Raw genomic sequence first — 19776 nt, forward strand, 5'->3', positions numbered from 1 at the left:
GATCCAACGTGCAACTAATGCATCAGTGACCACAATGACCACTAACAGGCAGTTCACAGAAAGGGGGCTGAGCTCACCACACCTGTTGCACTTGCTACCATTGACCTCTGTACGTTAACAAGCCCATCTTCAGTGTTGTCGGGCACATTCGTCATGGAGTGTCACTGACTGGAGTAGAACTGTCTTCAGTGATGAGTTCTGCTTCGAACTGGGCCCTATGATAACACGTCTGAAAACGTTCTGACGGAAGTGGGATACCAACCTGACTATCACCGACGATAAGGACTGGCAACCAGGAGTGATGGTCTGGAGTGCCATCTCTTTTCAGAGCAGGACCCTTTTGGGTGTCATCGGCGGCATTCTAACATCACGGCAGTATATCGACAATATTCTACACCCCATTGCCTTGCCCTTCATGACAAGCCATCCTCGACTTACATTTCAGCAAAATAATGCCCAACATTCCATTACAACTACTGATAGCCTTGGGAGAGCCAGCCCTGGCAAAACTCTACCATCTGGTGATCAATATGTATGAAACAGGCGAAATACCCTCAGACTTCAAGAAGAATATAATAATTCCATTCCCAAAGAAAGATGGACTGATGACCTTAGCAGTTAAGTCCCATAAGATTTCACTCACCCAAAGAAAGTAGGTGTTGACAGATGTGAAAATTACCGAACTATCACTTTAATAAGTCACGGCTGCAAAATACTAACACGGATTCTGTACAGAGGAATAGAAAAACTGGTAGAAGCCGAACTCGGGGAAGATCAGTTTGGATTCCGTAGAAATGTTGGAACACGTGAGGCAATACTGACCCTACGACTTACCTTAGAAGAAAGATTAAGGAAAGGCATACCTATGTTTCTAGTATTTATAGACTTAGAGATAGCGTTTGACATTCTTGACTGGAATACTCTCTTTCAAATTCTGAAGGTGGAAGGGGTCAAATACAGGGAGCGGAAGGCTATTTACAATTTGTACAGAAACCAGATGGCAGTTATAAGAGTCGCGGGGCATGAAAGGGAAGCATTGGTTGGGAAGGGAGTGACACAGGGTTGTAGCCTATTCCCGATGTTAATCTGTATATTGAGCAAGCATTGAAGAAAACAAAAGAAACATTTGGGGTAGGAATTAAAATACATGGAGAAGAAATAAAAACGTTGAGGTTCGCCGATGACATTGTAATTCTGTCAGAGACAGCAAAGGACTTGGGAGAGCAGTTGAACGGAATGTACAGTGTCTTGAAAGGAGGATATAAGATGAACATCAACAAAAGCAAAACGAGGATAATGGAATGTAGTCGAAATAAATCGGGTGATGCTGAGGGAATTAGATTAGGAAATGAGTGACTTAAAGTAGTAAAGGAGTTTTGCTATTTCGGGAGCAAAATAACTGATGACGGTCGAAGTAAAGAGGGTATAAAATTTAGACTGGCAATGGCAAGGAAAGTGTTTCTGAAGAAGAAAAATTTGTTAACATCGAGTATAGATTTAAATGTCAGGAAGTCGTTTCTGAAAGTATTAGTATGGAGTGTAGCCATGTATGGAAGTGCAACGTGGACGATAAATATTTTAGACAAGAAGACAACAGAAGCTTTGAAATGTGATGCTACAGAAGAATGCTGAAGATTAGATGGGTAGATCACATAACTAATGAGGAAGTGTTGAATAGGATTGGGGAGAAGAGAAGTTTATGGCACAACTTCACTAGAAAAAGGGATCAGTTGGTAGGACATGTTCTGAGGCATCAAGGGATCACCAACTTAGTATAGGAGGGCAGCGTGTAGGGTAAAATTCGTAGAGGGAGACCAAGAGATGAATACATTAAATAGATTCAGAAGGATGTAGGTTGACGAAGGTACTGGGAGATGATGAAGCTTGCACAGGATTGAGTAGCATGGAGAGCTTCATCAAATCAGTCTCTGGACTGAAGACAACAACAACAACAACCATGCCCAACCACTCATGGCTAGAGTTTCTACTTCTTGTCTCGGGGCTTGCCAAACCCTACCTTGGCTAGCAACTTCGCCGGATCTGTTCCGCATTGAGGACATTTGGAGCATTATGAGCAGGGCCGCCCGTCGTAGTAGCCTAGCGGTTCTAGGCGCTTCAGTCTGGAACCGCGCGACCGCTACGGTCGCAGGTACGAATCCTGACTCGGGTATGGATGTGTGTGATGTCCTTAGGTTAGTTAGATGTTCTAGGGGACTGATGACCTCAGATGTTAAGTCCCATAGTGCTCAGAGCCATTTTAATCATTTGAGCAGGATCCTTCAACCAGCTCGGGATTTTGAGGATCTGACGTGTCAATTGGACAGAATTTGATGCGATATCCTTAGGGAGGACATCCAACAAAACTACTAATCAACGCCAGACTGAGCAACTGCTTGCTTTATGGGAAGAGGTGGACCACTGTGCTATTTACTTGCTCAGTTTCTGAAGCTCTATCTCTTGAACAAACCAACCAATTTTTCTGGAAGTGTAATCATTTGTTTGTCTGTAGATTTACATCATGACACTTCCTGGCAGATTAAAACTGTATGCCGGACCGAGACTCGAACTAGGGAACTTTGCCTTTCGCGGGCAAGTGCTCTGCCAACTGAGCTACCCAAGCACGGCTCACAATCCGTCCTCACAGCTTCAATTCTGCCAGTACATCGTCTCCTACCTTCCAAACTTCACAGAAGCTCTTCTGCGAACCATGCAGACCTAGCACTCCTGTAAGAAAGGTTATAGCCTGGGAGATGTTTCCAGAATGAAATTTTCACTCTGCAGCGGAGTGTGCGCTGATATGAAACTTCCTGGCAGATTAAAACTGTGTGCCGGACCGAGACTCGAACTCGGGACCTTTACCCGCGTAAGGCAAGATTTATACTATGTCCACCGTCATCTGTCCCATTCAGATATTTCTTTCGTGGTGCACCTTTTTTTTATATTATTTATATAGGCTCCCTATAGATATATCTGTACCCCTCCAACCGAATCACGAGACTCAGTTTTCTCCACGCCGCCAGTCGCAGCTGTAAGGTTTTGACGCAGGTGCGAGAACGGCAGCGTGTCGGCGCGCCTGCGCTGCCCTCTGGAGGCGTCGGGCCGGCTGGCGTTCAGCGCGCGGCTGCAGCGGTGCGCGCCCGCCGTAGAGGTGACGTGCGCCGCGGCCACCTGCCTGCCCGCCAGCAGCGCCGACATGTTCTTCGTGACGCCCGGCACCGCCTGCCGGGACTACCACCGCTGCCGCGCCGGCCTGCGCGCAGACTTCCGCTGCCCCGCCGGCTTCATCTTCCACTGGGCTACACAGGTACGACACGGCATCACTACCCACGCGGGAAGCATGCACCCAGTGGGTCACCGACTTTCCTCATCCTTCGGACGGTTGTACACTACTGGCCATTAAAATTGCTACACCAAGAAAAATGCAGATGATAAACGGGTATTCATTGGACGAATATACACTCCTGGAAATGGAAAAAAAGAACACATTGACACCGGTGTTTCAGACCCACCATACTTGCTCCGGACACTGCGAGAGGGCTGTACAAGCAATGATCACACGCACGGCACAGCGGACACACCAGGAACCGCGGTGTTGGCCGTCGAATGGCGCTAGCTGCGCACCATTTGTGCACCGCCGCCGTCAGTGTCAGCCAGTTTGCCGTGGCATTCGGAGCTCCATCGCAGTCTTTAACACTGGTAGCATGCCGCGACAGCGTTGACGTGAACCGTATGTGCAGTTGACGGATTTTGAGCGAGGGCGTATAGTGGGCATGCGGGAGGCCGGGTGGACGTACCGCCGAATTGCTCAACACGTGGGGCGTGAGGTCTCCACAGTACATCGATGTTGTCGCCAGTGGTCGGCGGAAGGTGCACGTGCCCGTCGACCTGGGAACGGACCGCAGCGACGCACGGATGCACGCCAAGACCGTAGGATCCTACGCAGTGCCGTAGGGGACCGCACCGCCACTTCCCAGCAAATTAGGGACACTGTTGCTCCTGGGGTATCGGCGAGGACCATTCGCAACCGTCTCCATGAAGCTGGGCTACGGTCCCGCACACCGTTAGGCAGTCTTCCGCTCACGCCCCAACATCGTGCAGCCCGCCTCCAGTGGTGTCGCGACAGGCGTGAATGGAGGGACGAATGGAGACGTGTCGTCTTTAGCGATGAGAGTCGCTTCTGCCTTGGTGCCAATGATGGTCGTATGCGTGTTTGGCGCCGTGCAGGTGAGCGCCACAATCAGGACTGCATACGACCGAGGCACACAGGGCCAACACCCGGCATCATGGTGTGGGGAGCGATCTCCTACACTGGCCGTACACCTCTGGTGATCGTCGAGGGGACACTGAATAGTGCACGGTACATCCAAACCGTCATCGAACCCATCGTTCTACCATTCCTAAACCGGCAAGGGAACTTGCTGTTCCAACAGGACAATGCACGTCCGCATGTATCCCGTGCCACCCACCGTGCTCTAGAAGGTGTAAGTCAACTACCCTGGCCAGCAAGATCTCCGGATCTGTCCCCCATTGAGCATGTTTGGGACTGGATGAAGCGTCGTCTCACGCGGTCTGCACGTCCAGCACGAACGCTGGTCCAAATGAGGCGCCAGGTGGAAATGGCATGGCATGCCGTTCCACAGGACTACATCCAGCATCTCTACGATCGTCTCCATGGGAGAATATCAGCCTGCATTGCTGCGAAAGGTGGATATACACTGTACTAGTGCCGACATTGTGCATGCTCTGTTGCCTGTGTCTATGTGCCTGTGGTTCTGTCAGTGTGATCATGTGATGTATCTGACCCCAGGAATGTGTCAATAAAGTTTCCCCTTCCTGGGACAATGAATTCACGGTGTTCTTATTTCAATTTCCAGGAGTGTATTATACTAGAACTAACATGCATCACCGAACTGAATCTTAATTCGTCGATGAATTTCAATAGGTTTCACATCTTCACTACGAAAAAACCGAATAACAGAACGCTGTTCTTCCCTGGTGCATGTCGCAAGTGGGGCGGCCATTTTTATACTGATACTGCGACGGTATGTGTGCATCTGCACTATGCTGCCACCACAGGCCATTCTGCACGCTGTTTGTAGCACGCTTATCAACTTACACGATAACGGCGCGAAATTTCGATTTGTTATTACAAATTTAAGGTTTTCATCTACATCTACATCTACATTTATACTCCGTAGCCATCCAAAGGTGTGTGGCGGAGGAAACTTTACATGCCACTGTCATTACCTCCCTTTCCTATTCCAGTCGCGTATAGTTCGCGGGAAGAACGACTGCCGGAAAGCTTCCGTGTGCTCTCGAATCTCTCTAATTTTACTTTCGTGATCTGCTCGGGAGGTATAAGTAGGGGGAAGCAATATATTCGATACCTCAACCAGAAACGCACCCTCTCGAAACCTGGATAGGAAGCTACACCATGGTGCAAAGCGCCTCTCTTGCAGAGTCTGCCACTTGAGTTTGCTAAACATCTCCGTAACGCTATCACGCTTACCAAATAACAGTGTAACGAAACGCTCCGCTTTTCTTTGGATCTTCTCCATCTCCTCCGTCAACCCGACCTGGTACGGATCCCACACTGATGAGCAATACTCAAGGATAGGTCGAACGAGTATTTTGTAAGCCACCTCCTTTGTTGATGGACTACATTTTCTAAGGACTCTCCCAATGAATCTCAACCTGGCACCCGCGTTACCAACAATTAATTTTATATGATCATTCCACTTCAAATCGTCCTGCACGCATACTCTCAGATATTTTACAGAAGTAACTGCTACCAATGTTTGTTCCGCTATCATATAATCACACAATAAAGGATCCTTCTTTCTATGTATTCGCAATACATTACATTTGTCTATGTTACGGGTCAGTTGCCACTCCCTGCACCAAGTGCCTATCCGCTGCAGATCTTCCTGCATTTCGCTGCAATTTTCTAATTCTGCAACTCCTCTGTATACTACAGCATCATTCGCGAAAAGCCGCATGGAACTTCCGACACTACTACCTACTCACCCTCGTATATTAAAAAAAATGTGGGGCATTACTTATTAAACGACCCTCGTACATGATTTTCAATTTGCAGTTACATCTATGTGGCCTATTATTCGTCAAATGAGGTCGCTGTATCTCCAGAGGAAATCGGTGACCTTTGTGTCAGATTATATTACAAAAATCAATGTCTTTGTATTTTATTAAAACCATTACTGGTTTCGGCTTCGCAAATGTCGCCAGTTCTAGAAGTTTATCAGCAATACGTAGGCCTGTACTGAGTATCTTGGTACCGACTACGAGCCTACGTGTCGATATTAAACTTTTAGACGTAATTATGACTTTTTTTTGTCTACTGCCTGGTTTGATGCTGCCCGCCACAAGTTCCTTTCCTGTGCTAACCTCTTCATCTCAGAGTAGCACTTGCAACCTACGTCCTCAATTATTTGCTTGACGTATTCCAATCTCTGTCTTCCTCTACAGTTTTTGCCCTCTACAGCTCCCTCTGGTACCATGGAAGTCATTCCCTCATGTCTTAACAGATGTCCTATCATCCTGTCCCTCCTCCTTATCAGTGTTTTCCACATATTCCTTTCCTCTCCGATTCTGCGTAGAATCTCCTCATTCCTTACCTTGTCAGTCCACGTAATTTTCAACATTATGATTACAAAGCCGAAACTGGTACTCAGTTCTTGTCACGTATCTTTCATTGTTAGATCTGCGAGTGTTTGTTTGGCCGTGTGCGGCAGGTGTGCGTGCCAGCGGGTGAGTCCGCGGAGTCCGGCTGCCCCGAGCCTGTGTGCGTGGGCCGCGTAAACGGCCGCTACGCAGACACGGCGCACGGCTGCGCGCGCTGGTTCCGCTGCGAGGGCGGCGCCCTGAGGCAGGTGGCGCCCTGCTCGCCGGGACAGCTCTTCCACGCCGGGCGCTGCCGGCCTGCGCAGCAGGTGAGCCCACCGACCAGTGTCCGCCGCCTGCTGAGGGGAGACGGTGATCGACACATGTCAATGATCCTGAGCAGACTTTCCACCTCCTACAAAAACGTGCCTCGGCCTCGTGCGACGGATAGCTGCTGGTGCACCACCAGCATCCGCAAACTGACGGAAAGGACTGGAAGAGAGGGGGGGGGGGGGGGGGGGGGAGGAGAGTAAGAAGAGACATTTGCCCTCTCCCAGACTCTGGATGAAGACTTATTACTCTACATCTACATCTACATGATTACTCTGCAATTCACATTTAAGTGGTTGGCAGAGGGTTCATCGAACCACAATCATACTATCTCTCTACCATTCCACTCTCGAACAGCGCGCGGGAAAAACGAACACCTTAACCTTTCTGTTCGAGCTCTGATTTCTCATTTTTTACTTTGATGATCATTCCTACCTATGTAGGTTGGGCTCAACAAAATATTTTCGCATTCGGAAGACAAAGTTGGTGACTGAAATTTCGTAGATAGATCTCGCCGCGACTTAAAACGTCCTTGCTTTAATGACTCCCATCCCAACTCGCGTATCATATCTACCACACTCTCTCCCCTATTGCGTGATAATACAAAACGAGCTGCCCTTTTTTGCACCCTTTCGATGTCCTCCGTCAATCCCACCTGGTAAGGATCCCACACCGCGCAGCAATATTCTAACAGAGGACGAACGAGTGTAGTGTAAGCTGTCTCTTTAGTGGACTTGTTGCATCTGCTAAGTGTCCTGCCAATGAAACGTAACCATTGGCTCGCCTTCCCGACAATATTATCTATATGGTCCTTCCAACTGAAGTTGTTCGTAATTTTAACACCCAGGTACTTAGTTGAATTGTACTATTTAGCGAGTAATCAAATTCCAACGGATTTCTTTTGGAACTCATGTGGATCACCTCACACTTTTCGTTATTTAGCGTCAACTGCCACCTGACACACCATACAGCAATCTTTTCTAAATCGCTTTGTAACTGATACTAGCCTTCGGATGACCTTACTAGACGGTAAATTACAGCATCATCTGCGAACAGTCTAAGAGAACTGCTCAGATTGTCACCCAGGTCATTTATATAGATCAGGAACAGCAGAGGTCCCAGGACGCTTTCCTGGGGAACACCTGATATCACTTCAGTTTTACTCGATGATTCGCTGTCCATTACTACGAACTGTCACCTTCCCGATAGGAAATCACGAATCCAGTCCACAACTGAGACGATACCCCATAGGCCCTCAGCTTGATTAGCAGTCGCTTGTGAGGAACGGTGTCAAAAGCTTTCCGGAAATCTAGAAATATTGAATCAATTTGAGATCCCCTGTCGATAGCGGCCATTACTTCGTGCGAATAAAGAGCTAGCTGCGTTGTACAAGAATGAGTTTTTCTGAAACCATGCTGCTTACGTGTCAATAGATCGTTCCCTTTGAGGTGATTCATAATGTTTGAATACAGTATATGCTCCAAAACCCTAATGCAAACCGACGTCAATGATATAGGTCTGTAGTTCGATGGATTACTCCTTCTACCCATCTTAAACACTGGTGCGACCTGCGCAATTTTCCAATCTGTAGCTACAGATCTATGGCTAAGCGAGCGGTTGTATATGAGTGCTAAGTAGGGAGCTATAGTATCAGCGTAATCTGAAAGGAACCTAATCGGTATACAATCTGGACCTGAAGACTTGCCCGTATCAAGCGATTTGAGTTGCTTCGCAACCCCTAAGGTATCTACTTCTAAGAGACTCATGCTAGCAGATGTTCGTGTTTCAAATTCTGGAATATTCCATTCGTCTTCTCTGGTGAAGGAATTTCGGAGAACTGCGTTCAATAACTCCGCTTTAGCGGCACAGTCGTCAGTAACAGTACCAACGGCAGCGAAGGTATTGACTGCATGTTGCCGCTTGTGTACTTTACAAACGACCAGAATACACAATTGTCTCAAAATTCTAGCATTCATCCTCTGCGACTCCACTAAACAGCACATTTAACGTTGCCCACAGAGACAGAAAAGGTTGCAGCTTTAGCAGTCACATGCATAGCTAGAGTTCTGTTAATTGTAATTCTGTTCGCGCAAAATCACGCCGAGTCCTTGGTGCGGCTGTGGTGTCGGCGCTGATCTGCAGCCATGATGGATTCGAACCTTTGCAGAACTGTGCCGAAATCATATCTATTTCGTAAATAGATGTCGCTTCCTCGTTCAGCCCAAAGCTGCAGAAAGTAGACTGTCTCTCACTGTGGCACATGGATTCCATCACCGATTCACAACACGTAAATATGACAGCAGCATACGTTCCAGTGATCCATCGCCAGTTTCCATGAGGACGACCCCTCCCTTTCATGTGCAACGGAGCCAGAACAGTAATTGAACATTTATTTGTGGAATAAGAACACCCATGATGGTTTACTGATTCTGAATTCAGTTTTACACGACTGAACTGTTTTAGCAAAATTCAGAAGAAAAAAGTCATACTACATTGAAGACGTTTATACGGAGTGATTCGGCTGTCCCTGCTGATAGGTTTTATGCAACCCGCAACTCCTTTGAAGACCAAGTGCGAGACTTTTCTATTCTCTTGCTCACTACGCTCGAACTGTTAGTCCTGTAGAAAAATGAACGGGTCTTTTATTGGCAGGAAATTTAATGTAACTAAATTTTGTGCTCGGATACAAGTTCGCTGGAAGCCATGGTTTTCGAGTTATTAAAGAAAAACGCGTTTGAAGGTCATTTTTGTACGTTTTGCTTGAATAATTAGAAAACTACGGGCTCTAGCGAAAACATATCCCACCACAAAACTTATCTGCATTAAATTTCCGACGAAAAGATCCTACTCAGTTTTTCTCTGAACTAATAGTTTGCATGTGGTGAACGAGAGAATCTGAAAATCTTGTGCATGGTACTTAAAGGTGCTGCGGGATGCGAAAAAACGAGCTAACCTGCCCTGTATCTTACTTAATACCAAACACATCACTCAAAATCAGGTACAACCTTTTTCTCCGCTAGAAGAGAAAAGTGCGACATGTCGAAGTGGAAGTAATGCGCTCTCCAGGACTGGGACCTTGCCATACCCAGTGGGTGGAAGACAGTGCCACATTAGCTACAGAGCTTCGAATTCTGCTTTCCTCTTAGCATGGTTGTACAAGAATGTTTGAAACTGCAGAGACGAGGATTGCCTTGATGCAGTCCCAGGCTGTTAAAGATTGATTCTACTAGCGATCTGAGGATAATTTTGAGATCTTTCCCACATTCATCTAGTCGTATGGGGTACATTTTACCTAATCAACACAGAAAAATGTAGCTTTCAAAAAGTGTTTTCTTCTACATTATTCCAATCGACAGTAAAAAAACAGAAATCATGAAATAAATGCAAGATAACTACTAACGTGGTAAGTCGTAAGGTCTTATGGGACCAAGCTACGTAGATTATCGGTCCACTAACGTGAATAGATGTGAAGTTTTATAAGCAAAGAGCTAAACGTGGCATCAAGGTTAAATACGACTTTTAAAAAGTTGATTCCCTGTTTCTCCACTTCGAGGGGTTTTAATGTGGCGTTTTTGTTGATATTCAGCAGGATTTTTTTCCATTCATTGACTTCTTTTCTGTTTCAGGCTTTTAACTTTCAGTTTCAGTCTAAAATTATGGAAGTATGGATAAATTCATGAATTTCATCATACGGGAATGTAATTTCAGATCGTTGGATCAAAAAGCTTTATCCATACACACATTACCAACATAAAAAGATCTACTTCGCATGTACTATTGAAACATGGTTACCATTTAAGTACCGAAATAGTCTACCTTACAACTACTAAGTGGGTAACTACCAATTTTTTGAGACGCCAACACTATTCTCCACAGAATTGACAAATAGGACTTTGATGTGAATATGGTTTGGTTTAGAGACGAAGCTCACTTTCATTTGGATGGGTTCGTCAATAAACAAAATTGGCGCAATTGTGGGTTTGAGAATCCGCATTTCGCGATCGAGAAGTCTCTTCACCGCCAATGGGGGACTGTGTGGTGTGAAATTTCCAGTCACGGAAAAACCGGTGCGTTATTCCTTGACGGCACGGTGACTACTGAACGGTACGTGTTTTGGAAGATGATTCATCCCCATTATCCAAAGTGACACTGATTTTGGCAAGATGGGGTTTATGCAGGACAGAGCTCGACTCCACCGAAGCAGGAGAGTGATGTCCTGGAGGAGCACTCTGGGGACCGCTTTCTGGCTCTGTGGCACCCAGAGGCCACTGGCATGGGCCTCAATTGGCCGCCATATTCTCCAGATCTGAGCACAAACTTGTTTTTGTGGGGCTGTATTAAAGACAACACACCCATTCAGGGGCTATCTACAGCATCGAGGCTCCGACACTTCAGCGGGTCATGGAGAATTTCGCTATTCGTCTGCGCCACATCATAGCCAATGATGGCAGGCATATCGAGCATGGTATAACCTAAATCCCAATATCTGTAGTGACGTTTACATTTTGAATAAAGTGTGTGCACTAATTTGTAACTAGTTTACGTCTATCCATATAATTCAATGACTGCCACCCTCTCCATCTGTGCTGTTGTCTAGCCGCTGAAAGGACTTCTACCACTCGACGCATGTGAATTGTGTGGATGGGACACTTTAGCACCAATTCGAGTTCTGGTACCCTAGTGCCACAAACTGAAGATCACGCTACGTCCTATACTTTCTAACTGATTAAAAACAGTACTTGTCGGATGCTCATCATTTGTTGCGGATCGTTGGGTACTGATTCAGTCCGCACTAACGGGACAGTGTAAGGTGTGCTATTTTTAATCTGAAACGTGTGTAAAAGGATGGCCTCTTACTCAAACACCGAGCGAGGTGGCGCAGTGGTTAGCACACTGGACTCGCATTCGGGAGGACGACGGTTCAATCCCGTCTCCGGCCATCCTGATTTAGGTTTTCCGTGATTTCCCTAAATCGCTTCAGGCAAATGCCGGGATGGTTCCTTTGAAAGGGGCACGGCCGATTTCATTCCCCATCCTTCCCTCACCCGAGCTTGCGCTCCGTCTCTAATGACCTCGTTGTCGACGGGACGTTAAACACTAATTTCCCCCTCCTCCTCTTATTCAAACCGCAGGAATGTCGTAGGTAGGGGTGCGAAAAGTGGCAGCGGACCCTATATTAAGTGTGACCCTACACTAAGTGTGATATTGTCCAGATGATGACTAAAAGGAATCCGTTAAATTTCGGTTACATGACAAATCATACAAATCTATAGGCCCTCAATTCAACTAAATATCTAGGGATTACAATCAAGAACAACTTAAATTGAAACGATCACATACATAAAGTGGTGAGAAAGGCGACCTAAAGTCCGTTTTACTGGTAGAACACTTAGAAAATGCAGAAAGGTCTATTAACGAGACTGCCTACGCTACACTTTTCCGTCCTCTTCTGGAGTATTGCTGCGTAGTACGGAATTCTTGCCACATAGGACTGACGGAGAACATCTAAAAAGTTCCCAATAAGATCTTTCTCCCTGGCTTGGTAAATATGAGCAAATCCAGGCAGAGAAAAGATATTCTGTCGATGTCGGTAAAGTAAAACCACACCAATACGTGAACGGCCGATTGACTGTCGATTTTAACCAACGTGGTTGGGTTAAGCGATCTAATTTGTGACAATTATGTATGAAGGAAGAGTCACGATCGCAAAATAACATTTACTTAAAATGACAGGTTCGGCACATACAGTAGGGTATCTTCATATCGAGTGCATCATTTTCTGGAGCTGGCGACACGCTGAGCAACCGCGTGTTGTCAAGATAATAACAACTGCTCAGCACATTGCGAGCTTCCGAAAATGGTACAGTCAATCGGAAGGTGGCCTACTGTATGTGCCGAAACCGCTCATTTTAAACAAATGGTACACGGAAGCGCCAAATAAACTGGTATAAGCATGCATATTCAAATACAGAGATACGTAAACAGGCAGAATGCTGCGCTGCGGTTCGTAACTCCTATACAACACAAGTGTCTGGCGCAATTGTTAGAATGCAGATTATCAAGATTTATGTGACTTTAAACTTAGTGTTATAGTTGGCGCACGAGCGATGAGACACAGCATCTCCGAGGTAGCGATGAAGTGGGGATTTTCCCGTACGACTATTTCTCGAGTGTACCGTGGATATCAGGAATTCTGTAAAACATCAAATCTCCGACATCGCTGCGGCCGGAAACAGATCTTGTAAGAACGGGACCAACGACGACTGAAGAGAATCGTTCAACGTGAAAGAAGAGCAACTCTTAAGCAAATTGCTGCAGATTTCAATACTGGACCATCAACAAGTGTCAGCTTGCAAACCATTCAACGAAACATAATCGATATGGGCTTTCGTAGCCGAAGGCCCACTCGTGTACCCTTGGTGACTGCACGACAAGAAGCTTTGCGCCTCGCTTGGGCCCGTCAACACCGACAATGGACTGTTGTTGACTGGAAACTTGTTGCCTGGTCTGAAGAGTACCGTTTCAAATTGTATCGAGTGGATGCACGTGTACGGGTATGGAGACATCCTCATGAATACATTGAGCCTGCATGTCAGCTGGGGACTGTTCAAGCTGATGGAGGCTCTGGAACGAGGTGGAGCATGTGCAGTTGGAGTGATACGTGACCCCTGATACGTCTAGATACGACTCTGACAGGTGACACGTACGTATGCATCCAGTCTGATCACATGCATCCATTCATGTCCATTGTGCATTCCGACGGACTTGGACAATTCCAGCAAGACAATGCGGCACCCCTCACGTCCAAAATTGCTTCAGAGTTGCTCCAAGAACACTCTTATGCTGGCCACCCAACTCCGTAGACATGGAAATTATTGAGTATATTTGGGATGCCTTGCAACGTGTTGTTCAGAAGAGATCCCCACCCCTCGAACTCTTACGAATTTATGGACAGCTCTGCAAGATTCATGGTGTCAGTTCCCTCCAGCTGTACTTCAGACATTAGTCGAGTTAATGCCACGTCGTGTTTCGGCACTTCTGCGTGCTCGCGGGGACCCTTCACGATATTAGGTTGGTGTATCAGTTTCTTTGGCTCTTCAGTATTTTTTGCGATCGTTACTCTTTCTTCATATACGAGGGTCACTCCAAAAGAAATGCACACTATTTTTCTAAAGAAATCCATCTTTTATTCTATATGTTTGAAAGTTTTACAGTGTGTAGATACATCCTTTAGGAACAATATTTTCATTTCTTCACATAATTTCCATCCCTATCAACTGCCTTACGCCATCTTGGAACCACCGCCTGTATACCCGCACGGTAAAATTCTGGACCAACCTGTTGGAGACACTGTTTGGCGGCGTGCACAAGGGAGTCATCGTCTTCAAACCTTGTTCCACGAAGAGAGTCTTTCAGTTTCCCAAAGAGATGATAGTAACTTGGAGCCAGGTCAGTACTGTAAGTTCACTGTTTCAGTGTTGTCTATCCGAGTTTTGTGATCGCTTCCACGGTTTTTTGACTGACATGTGGCCGTGCATTGTCGTGCAATAGCAAAACATCCTGCTTATGCCGATGTGGTTGAACACGACTTAGTCGAGCTTGAAGTTTCTTCAGTGTCGTCACATATGCATAAGAATTTATGGTGGTTCCACTTGGCATGATGTCCACAAGCAAGAGTCCTTCAGAATCGAAAAATTCCGTAGCCGTAACTTCTGCAGCAGAAGGTAGGCTTTGGAATTATTTTTTTTCTTGGGTGAATTTGCACGATGCCACTCCATTGATTGTCTCTTCGTTTCTGGTGAAAAATTAAAGAGCCATGTTTCATCACCTGTCACAATTCTTTCAAGAAATTCGTCTACACCATACTCGTACTATTCCAAAAGTTCGTTGCATACCGTTTTTCTTGTTTCTTTGTGAGCCACTGTCAACATCCTGGGAACCCACCTGGCACAAACCTTTTTTAACGCCAACACTTTCAGTATTCTGCAGACACTTCCATCCAATATCGCAACGTGACAATTCGTTCACTGTGATGCGTCTGTCAGCAGTCACCAATTCGTTAACTCTCTGCACATTGCCTGGAGTGTGTGCTCCTCAATATTGACGTACCCGCTTTTATCACGTAACCTGCTTGCCCACCGACTAACTGTACTGCGATTGATAGCAGCATCCCCATACACCTTTTTCAACCTTTTATGGATGTTTCCCACTGTCTCGTTTCAACAGCACAGGAATTCTATGGCAGCACGTTGCTTCTGACGAACGTCAAGTGTAGCAGCCACTTTGAAGACATGCTGTCACGGCGACACTCACGGGAACAGGTTGAACTAAAATTGAAAACTAGCGGGAAGGATGTATCTACACACTGTAAAACTTTAAAAAGAAAATGGCCCTGAGAACTATGGGACACAACATCTGAGGTCATCAGTCCCCTAGAACTTAGAACTACTTAAACCTAACTAAGGACATCATACACATCCATGCCCGAGGCAGGATTCGAACCTGCGACCGTAGTGGTCGCGCAGATCCAGACTGAAGCGCCTAGAATCACTCGGCTGTAAAACTTTCAGACATGCAGGATGAAAACTGTATTTTTACAAAAATTGTGTGCATTTATTTTGGAGTGATCTTAGTATAAGGGATTAATCGATACCTTTCAGCTGAAACTATAAACTTCTTTCATTTTTTTTTTCGTCCATTGGGATTATTACTTCTCGTAATTCTCCTAGGTACACGCACCGGTTTTGTTCCTGTTGTGTAGCTTACAATGATTTAAATGAAACAGACGAGTCTGCAAGGAGGCGGTGTGGCGCAGGTGACGTGCCCCGCACCGCCGGCGTCCTCGCGCGGTTCTGCGGGCGGCGCCAGCGGCGAGTGCGCCGGGCTGCTGGACGGGCTGCACGCGCTGGCCGCCTCTGGCTGCCGCGACTACGTCCATTGCGCCGCGGGGCACACGCTGGCGCGCCGCTCCTGCCCCGACAGCACGCTGTTCGACGGCCGCATGTGCGTGCCCGCGCCGCTCGTCACCTGTCGGGTAAGGCTCAGCCTCCTCCCTCTGTGGCCTACACAGTCACAGAACTCTTCAGAGCACACTCACTTCATTACTACAGATACCGTCCGCCCCCGGTAGCTGAATGGTCAGCGCGACAGACTGTCAATCCGAAGCGCCCGGGTTCGATTCCCGGCTGGGCCGAGGATTTTCTCTGCTCAGGGACTGGGTGTTGTGTTGTCCTGATCATCATCATTTCATCCCCATCGACGCCGAAGTGGCGTCAAATCGAAAGACTTGCACCAGGCGAACGGTCTACCTGACGGGAGGCCCTCGTCACACGACATTTCATTTCATTTCACTACAGATACCTACTCTAACTAATAAAAAGTACAGCAAATGAATTCGCAGCTGCGATTAAGGACTACCATCAGCTTTAGAATAGAATGACGACAACGCAAATTTACGCCGGAGGGGGAGTCGAACCCGGATTTCCAGCTTATAGCGAGCAGTCGCCTTACCATTTGCCTATCCGTCCACGACTCACAGCCAGAACCAAACTTCCGCATGTCGTCAATTGTAGATCTACGACCTGAAATCGTACATCCATACGTACACTACTGGCCATTAAAACTGCTACACCAAGAAGAAATGCAGATGATAAACGGGTATTCATTGGACAAATATACACTCCTGGAAATTGAAATAAGAACACCGTGAATTCATTGTCCCAGGAAGGGGAAACTTTATTGACACATTCCTGGGGTCAGATACATCACATGATCACACTGACAGAACCACAGGCACATAGACACAGGCAACAGAGCATGCGCAATGTCGGCACTAGTACAGTGTATATCCACCTTTCGCAGCAATGCAGGCTGCTATGCTCCCATGGAGACGATCGTAGAGATGCTGGATGTACTCCTGTGGAACGGCTTGCCATGCCATTTCCACCTGGCACCTCAGTTGGACCAGCGTTCGTGCTGGACGTGCAGACCGCGTGAGACGACGCTTCATCCAGTCCCAAACATGCTCAATGGGGGACAGATCCGGAGATCTTGCTGGCCAGGGTAGTTGACTTACACCTTCTAGAGCTCGTTGGGTGGCACGGGATACATGCGGACGTGCATTGTCCTGTTGGAACAGCAAGTTCTCCTTGCCGGTCTAGGAATGGTAGAACGATGGGTTCGATGACGGTTTGGATGAACCGTGCACTATTCAGTGTCCCCTCGACGATCACCAGAGGCGTACAGCCAGTGTAGGAGATCGCTCCCCACACCATGATGCCGGGTGTTGGCCCTGTTTGCCTCGGTCGTATGCAGTCCTGATTGTGGAGCTCACCTGCACGGCGCCAAACACGCATACGACCATCATTGGCACCAAGGCAGAAGCGACTCTTCATCGCTGAAGACGACACGTCTCCATTCGTCCCTCCATTCACGCCTGTCGCGACACCACTGGAGGCGGGCTGCACGATGTTGGGGCGTGAGCGGAAGACGGCCTAACGGTGTGCGGGACCGTAGCCCAGCTTCATGGAGACGGTTGCGAATGGTCCTCGCCGAAACCCCAGGAGCAACAGTGTCCCTAATTTGCTGGGAAGTGGCGGTGCGGTCCCCTACGGCACTGCGTAGGATCCTACGGTCTTGGCGTGCATCCGTGCGTCGCTGCGGTCCGGTGCCAGGTCGACGGGCACGTGCACCTTCCGCCGACCACTGGCGACAACATCGATGTACTGTGGAGACCTCACGCCCCACGTGTTGAGCAATTCGGCGGTACGTCCACCCGGCCTCCCGCATGCCCACTATACGCCCTCGCTCAAAATCCGTCAACTGCACATACGGTTCACGTCCACGCTGTCGCGGCATGCTACCAGTGTTAAAGACTGCGATGGAGCTCCGTATGCCACGGCAAACTGGCTGACACTGACGGCGGCGGTGCACAAATGGTGCGCAGCTAGCGCCATTCGACGGCCAACACCGCGGTTCCTGGTGTGTCCGCTGTGCCGTGCGTGTGATCATTGCTTGTACAGCCCTCTCGCAGTGTCCGGAGCAAGTATGGTGGGTCTGACACACCAGTGTCAATGTGTTCTGTTTTCCATTTCCAGGAGTGTATTATACTAGAACTGACATGTGATTACATTTTCACGCAATTTGGGTGCATAGATACTGAGAAATCAGTACCCAGAACAATCACCTCTGCCCGTAATAACGGCCTTGGTTCGCCTGGGCGTTCAGTCAAACAGAGCTTGGATGGCGTGTACTGGTACAGCTGCCCATGCAGCTTGAACACGATACCACAGTTCATCAAGAGTACTGACTGGCGTATTGTGACGAGCCGATTGCTCGGCCACCATTGACCAGACGTTTTCAATTAGTGAGAGATCTGGAGAATGTGCTGGCCAGGGCAGCAGGCGAACATTTTATGTATCCAGAAAGGCCCGTACAGGACCTGCAAAATGCGGTCGAGCATTGTCCTGCTGAAATGTAGGGTTTTGCAGGGATCGAATGAAGGGTAGAGCCACGGGCCGTAACACATCTGAAATGTAAAGTCCACTGTTCAAAGTGTCGTCAATGCGAACAAGAGGTGACCGAGACGTATAATCAGTGGCTCCTCATAGCATCACGCCGGGTGATACGTCAGTATGGCGATGATGAATGCACGGTTTCAATGTGGATTGAGCGCGATGTCACCAAACACAGATGCGACCATCACGATGCTGTAAACAGAACCTGGATTCATCCGGAAAAATCTACGTTTTGCCGTTCGTGCACCCAGGTTCGTCGTTGAGTACACCATCGCGGGCGCTCCTGTCTGTGATGCAGCATCAAGAGTAAGCGCAGCAATGGTCTCTGAGCTGATAGTCCATGCTGCTGCAAAACGTCGTCGAACTGTTCGTGCAGATGGTTGTTGTCTTGCAAACGTCCCCATCTGTTGACCCAGAGATCGAGGCGTGGCTGCACGATCCGTTACAGCCATGCGGATAAGATGCCTGTCATCTCGACTGCTAGTGATACGCGGCTGTTGGGATGCAGCACGGCGTTCCGTATTACACTCCTGAATCCACCGATTCCATATTCTGCTAAGAGACATTGGAAACCTACCGATTCCATATTCTGCTAACAATAATTGGATCTCGACTAACGCGAGCAGCAATGTCGCGATATGATAAACCGCAATCGCGATAGGCTACAAACTGACCTTTATCAAAGTCGAAAACGTGACGGTACGCATTTCTCCTCCTTACACGAGGCATCACAATAACGTTTCACCCGGCAACGCAGGTCAACTGTTGTTTGCGTATGAGAAATCGGTTGGAAACTTTCCTCATGTCAGCACGTTGTAGGTGTCCAAAAAATAGTTCAAATGGCTCTGAGCACTATGGGACTCAACTGCAGTGGTCATCAGTCCCCTAGAACTTAGAAGTACTTAAACCTAACTAACCTAAGGACAGAACACACATCCATGCCCGAGGCAAGATTCGAAACTGCGACCGTAGCTGTCGCGCGGTTGCAGACTGTAGCGCCTAGAACCGCTCGGCCACCCCTGCCGGCTGTTGTAGGTGTCGCCACCGGCGCCAACCTTGTGTGAATGCTCTGAAAACCTAATCATTTGCATATCACTGCATCATTTTCCTGTCAGTCAAATTTCGCATCTGTAGCACGTCATCTTCGTGGTGCAGCAATTTTAATGGCCAGTAGTGTATATTCCCGTACAGGTCAGACGTTGTACTTGAAAGTCCCTTGCCCGCTATGACAACCACTGCAGTATCGTATTTATCTGACGATACCGGGCAAGCGACTTTCAAGTACAACGTCTGACCTGTACGGGTGATG

General features: G+C 47.6%; 1 protein-coding gene across 1 annotated transcript in view; it reads left to right on the top strand.

Moving 5' to 3' along the window:
- The window catches only part of LOC126336810 (uncharacterized), a 229618-nt gene that overhangs the window by 196653 nt on the left and 13189 nt on the right, over nucleotides 1-19776 (top strand). Inside the window, exons 5-7 of the mRNA XM_050000854.1 lie at nucleotides 3046-3304; nucleotides 6753-6950; nucleotides 15767-15985. Of these exons, the coding sequence (XP_049856811.1) occupies nucleotides 3046-3304; nucleotides 6753-6950; nucleotides 15767-15985 (676 nt within the window). The remainder of the gene's footprint in view (nucleotides 1-3045; nucleotides 3305-6752; nucleotides 6951-15766; nucleotides 15986-19776) is intronic.

The sequence above is a fragment of the Schistocerca gregaria genome, chromosome 2 (genome assembly GCF_023897955.1).
Source record: "Schistocerca gregaria isolate iqSchGreg1 chromosome 2, iqSchGreg1.2, whole genome shotgun sequence".
Taxonomy (NCBI): domain Eukaryota; kingdom Metazoa; phylum Arthropoda; class Insecta; order Orthoptera; family Acrididae; genus Schistocerca; species Schistocerca gregaria.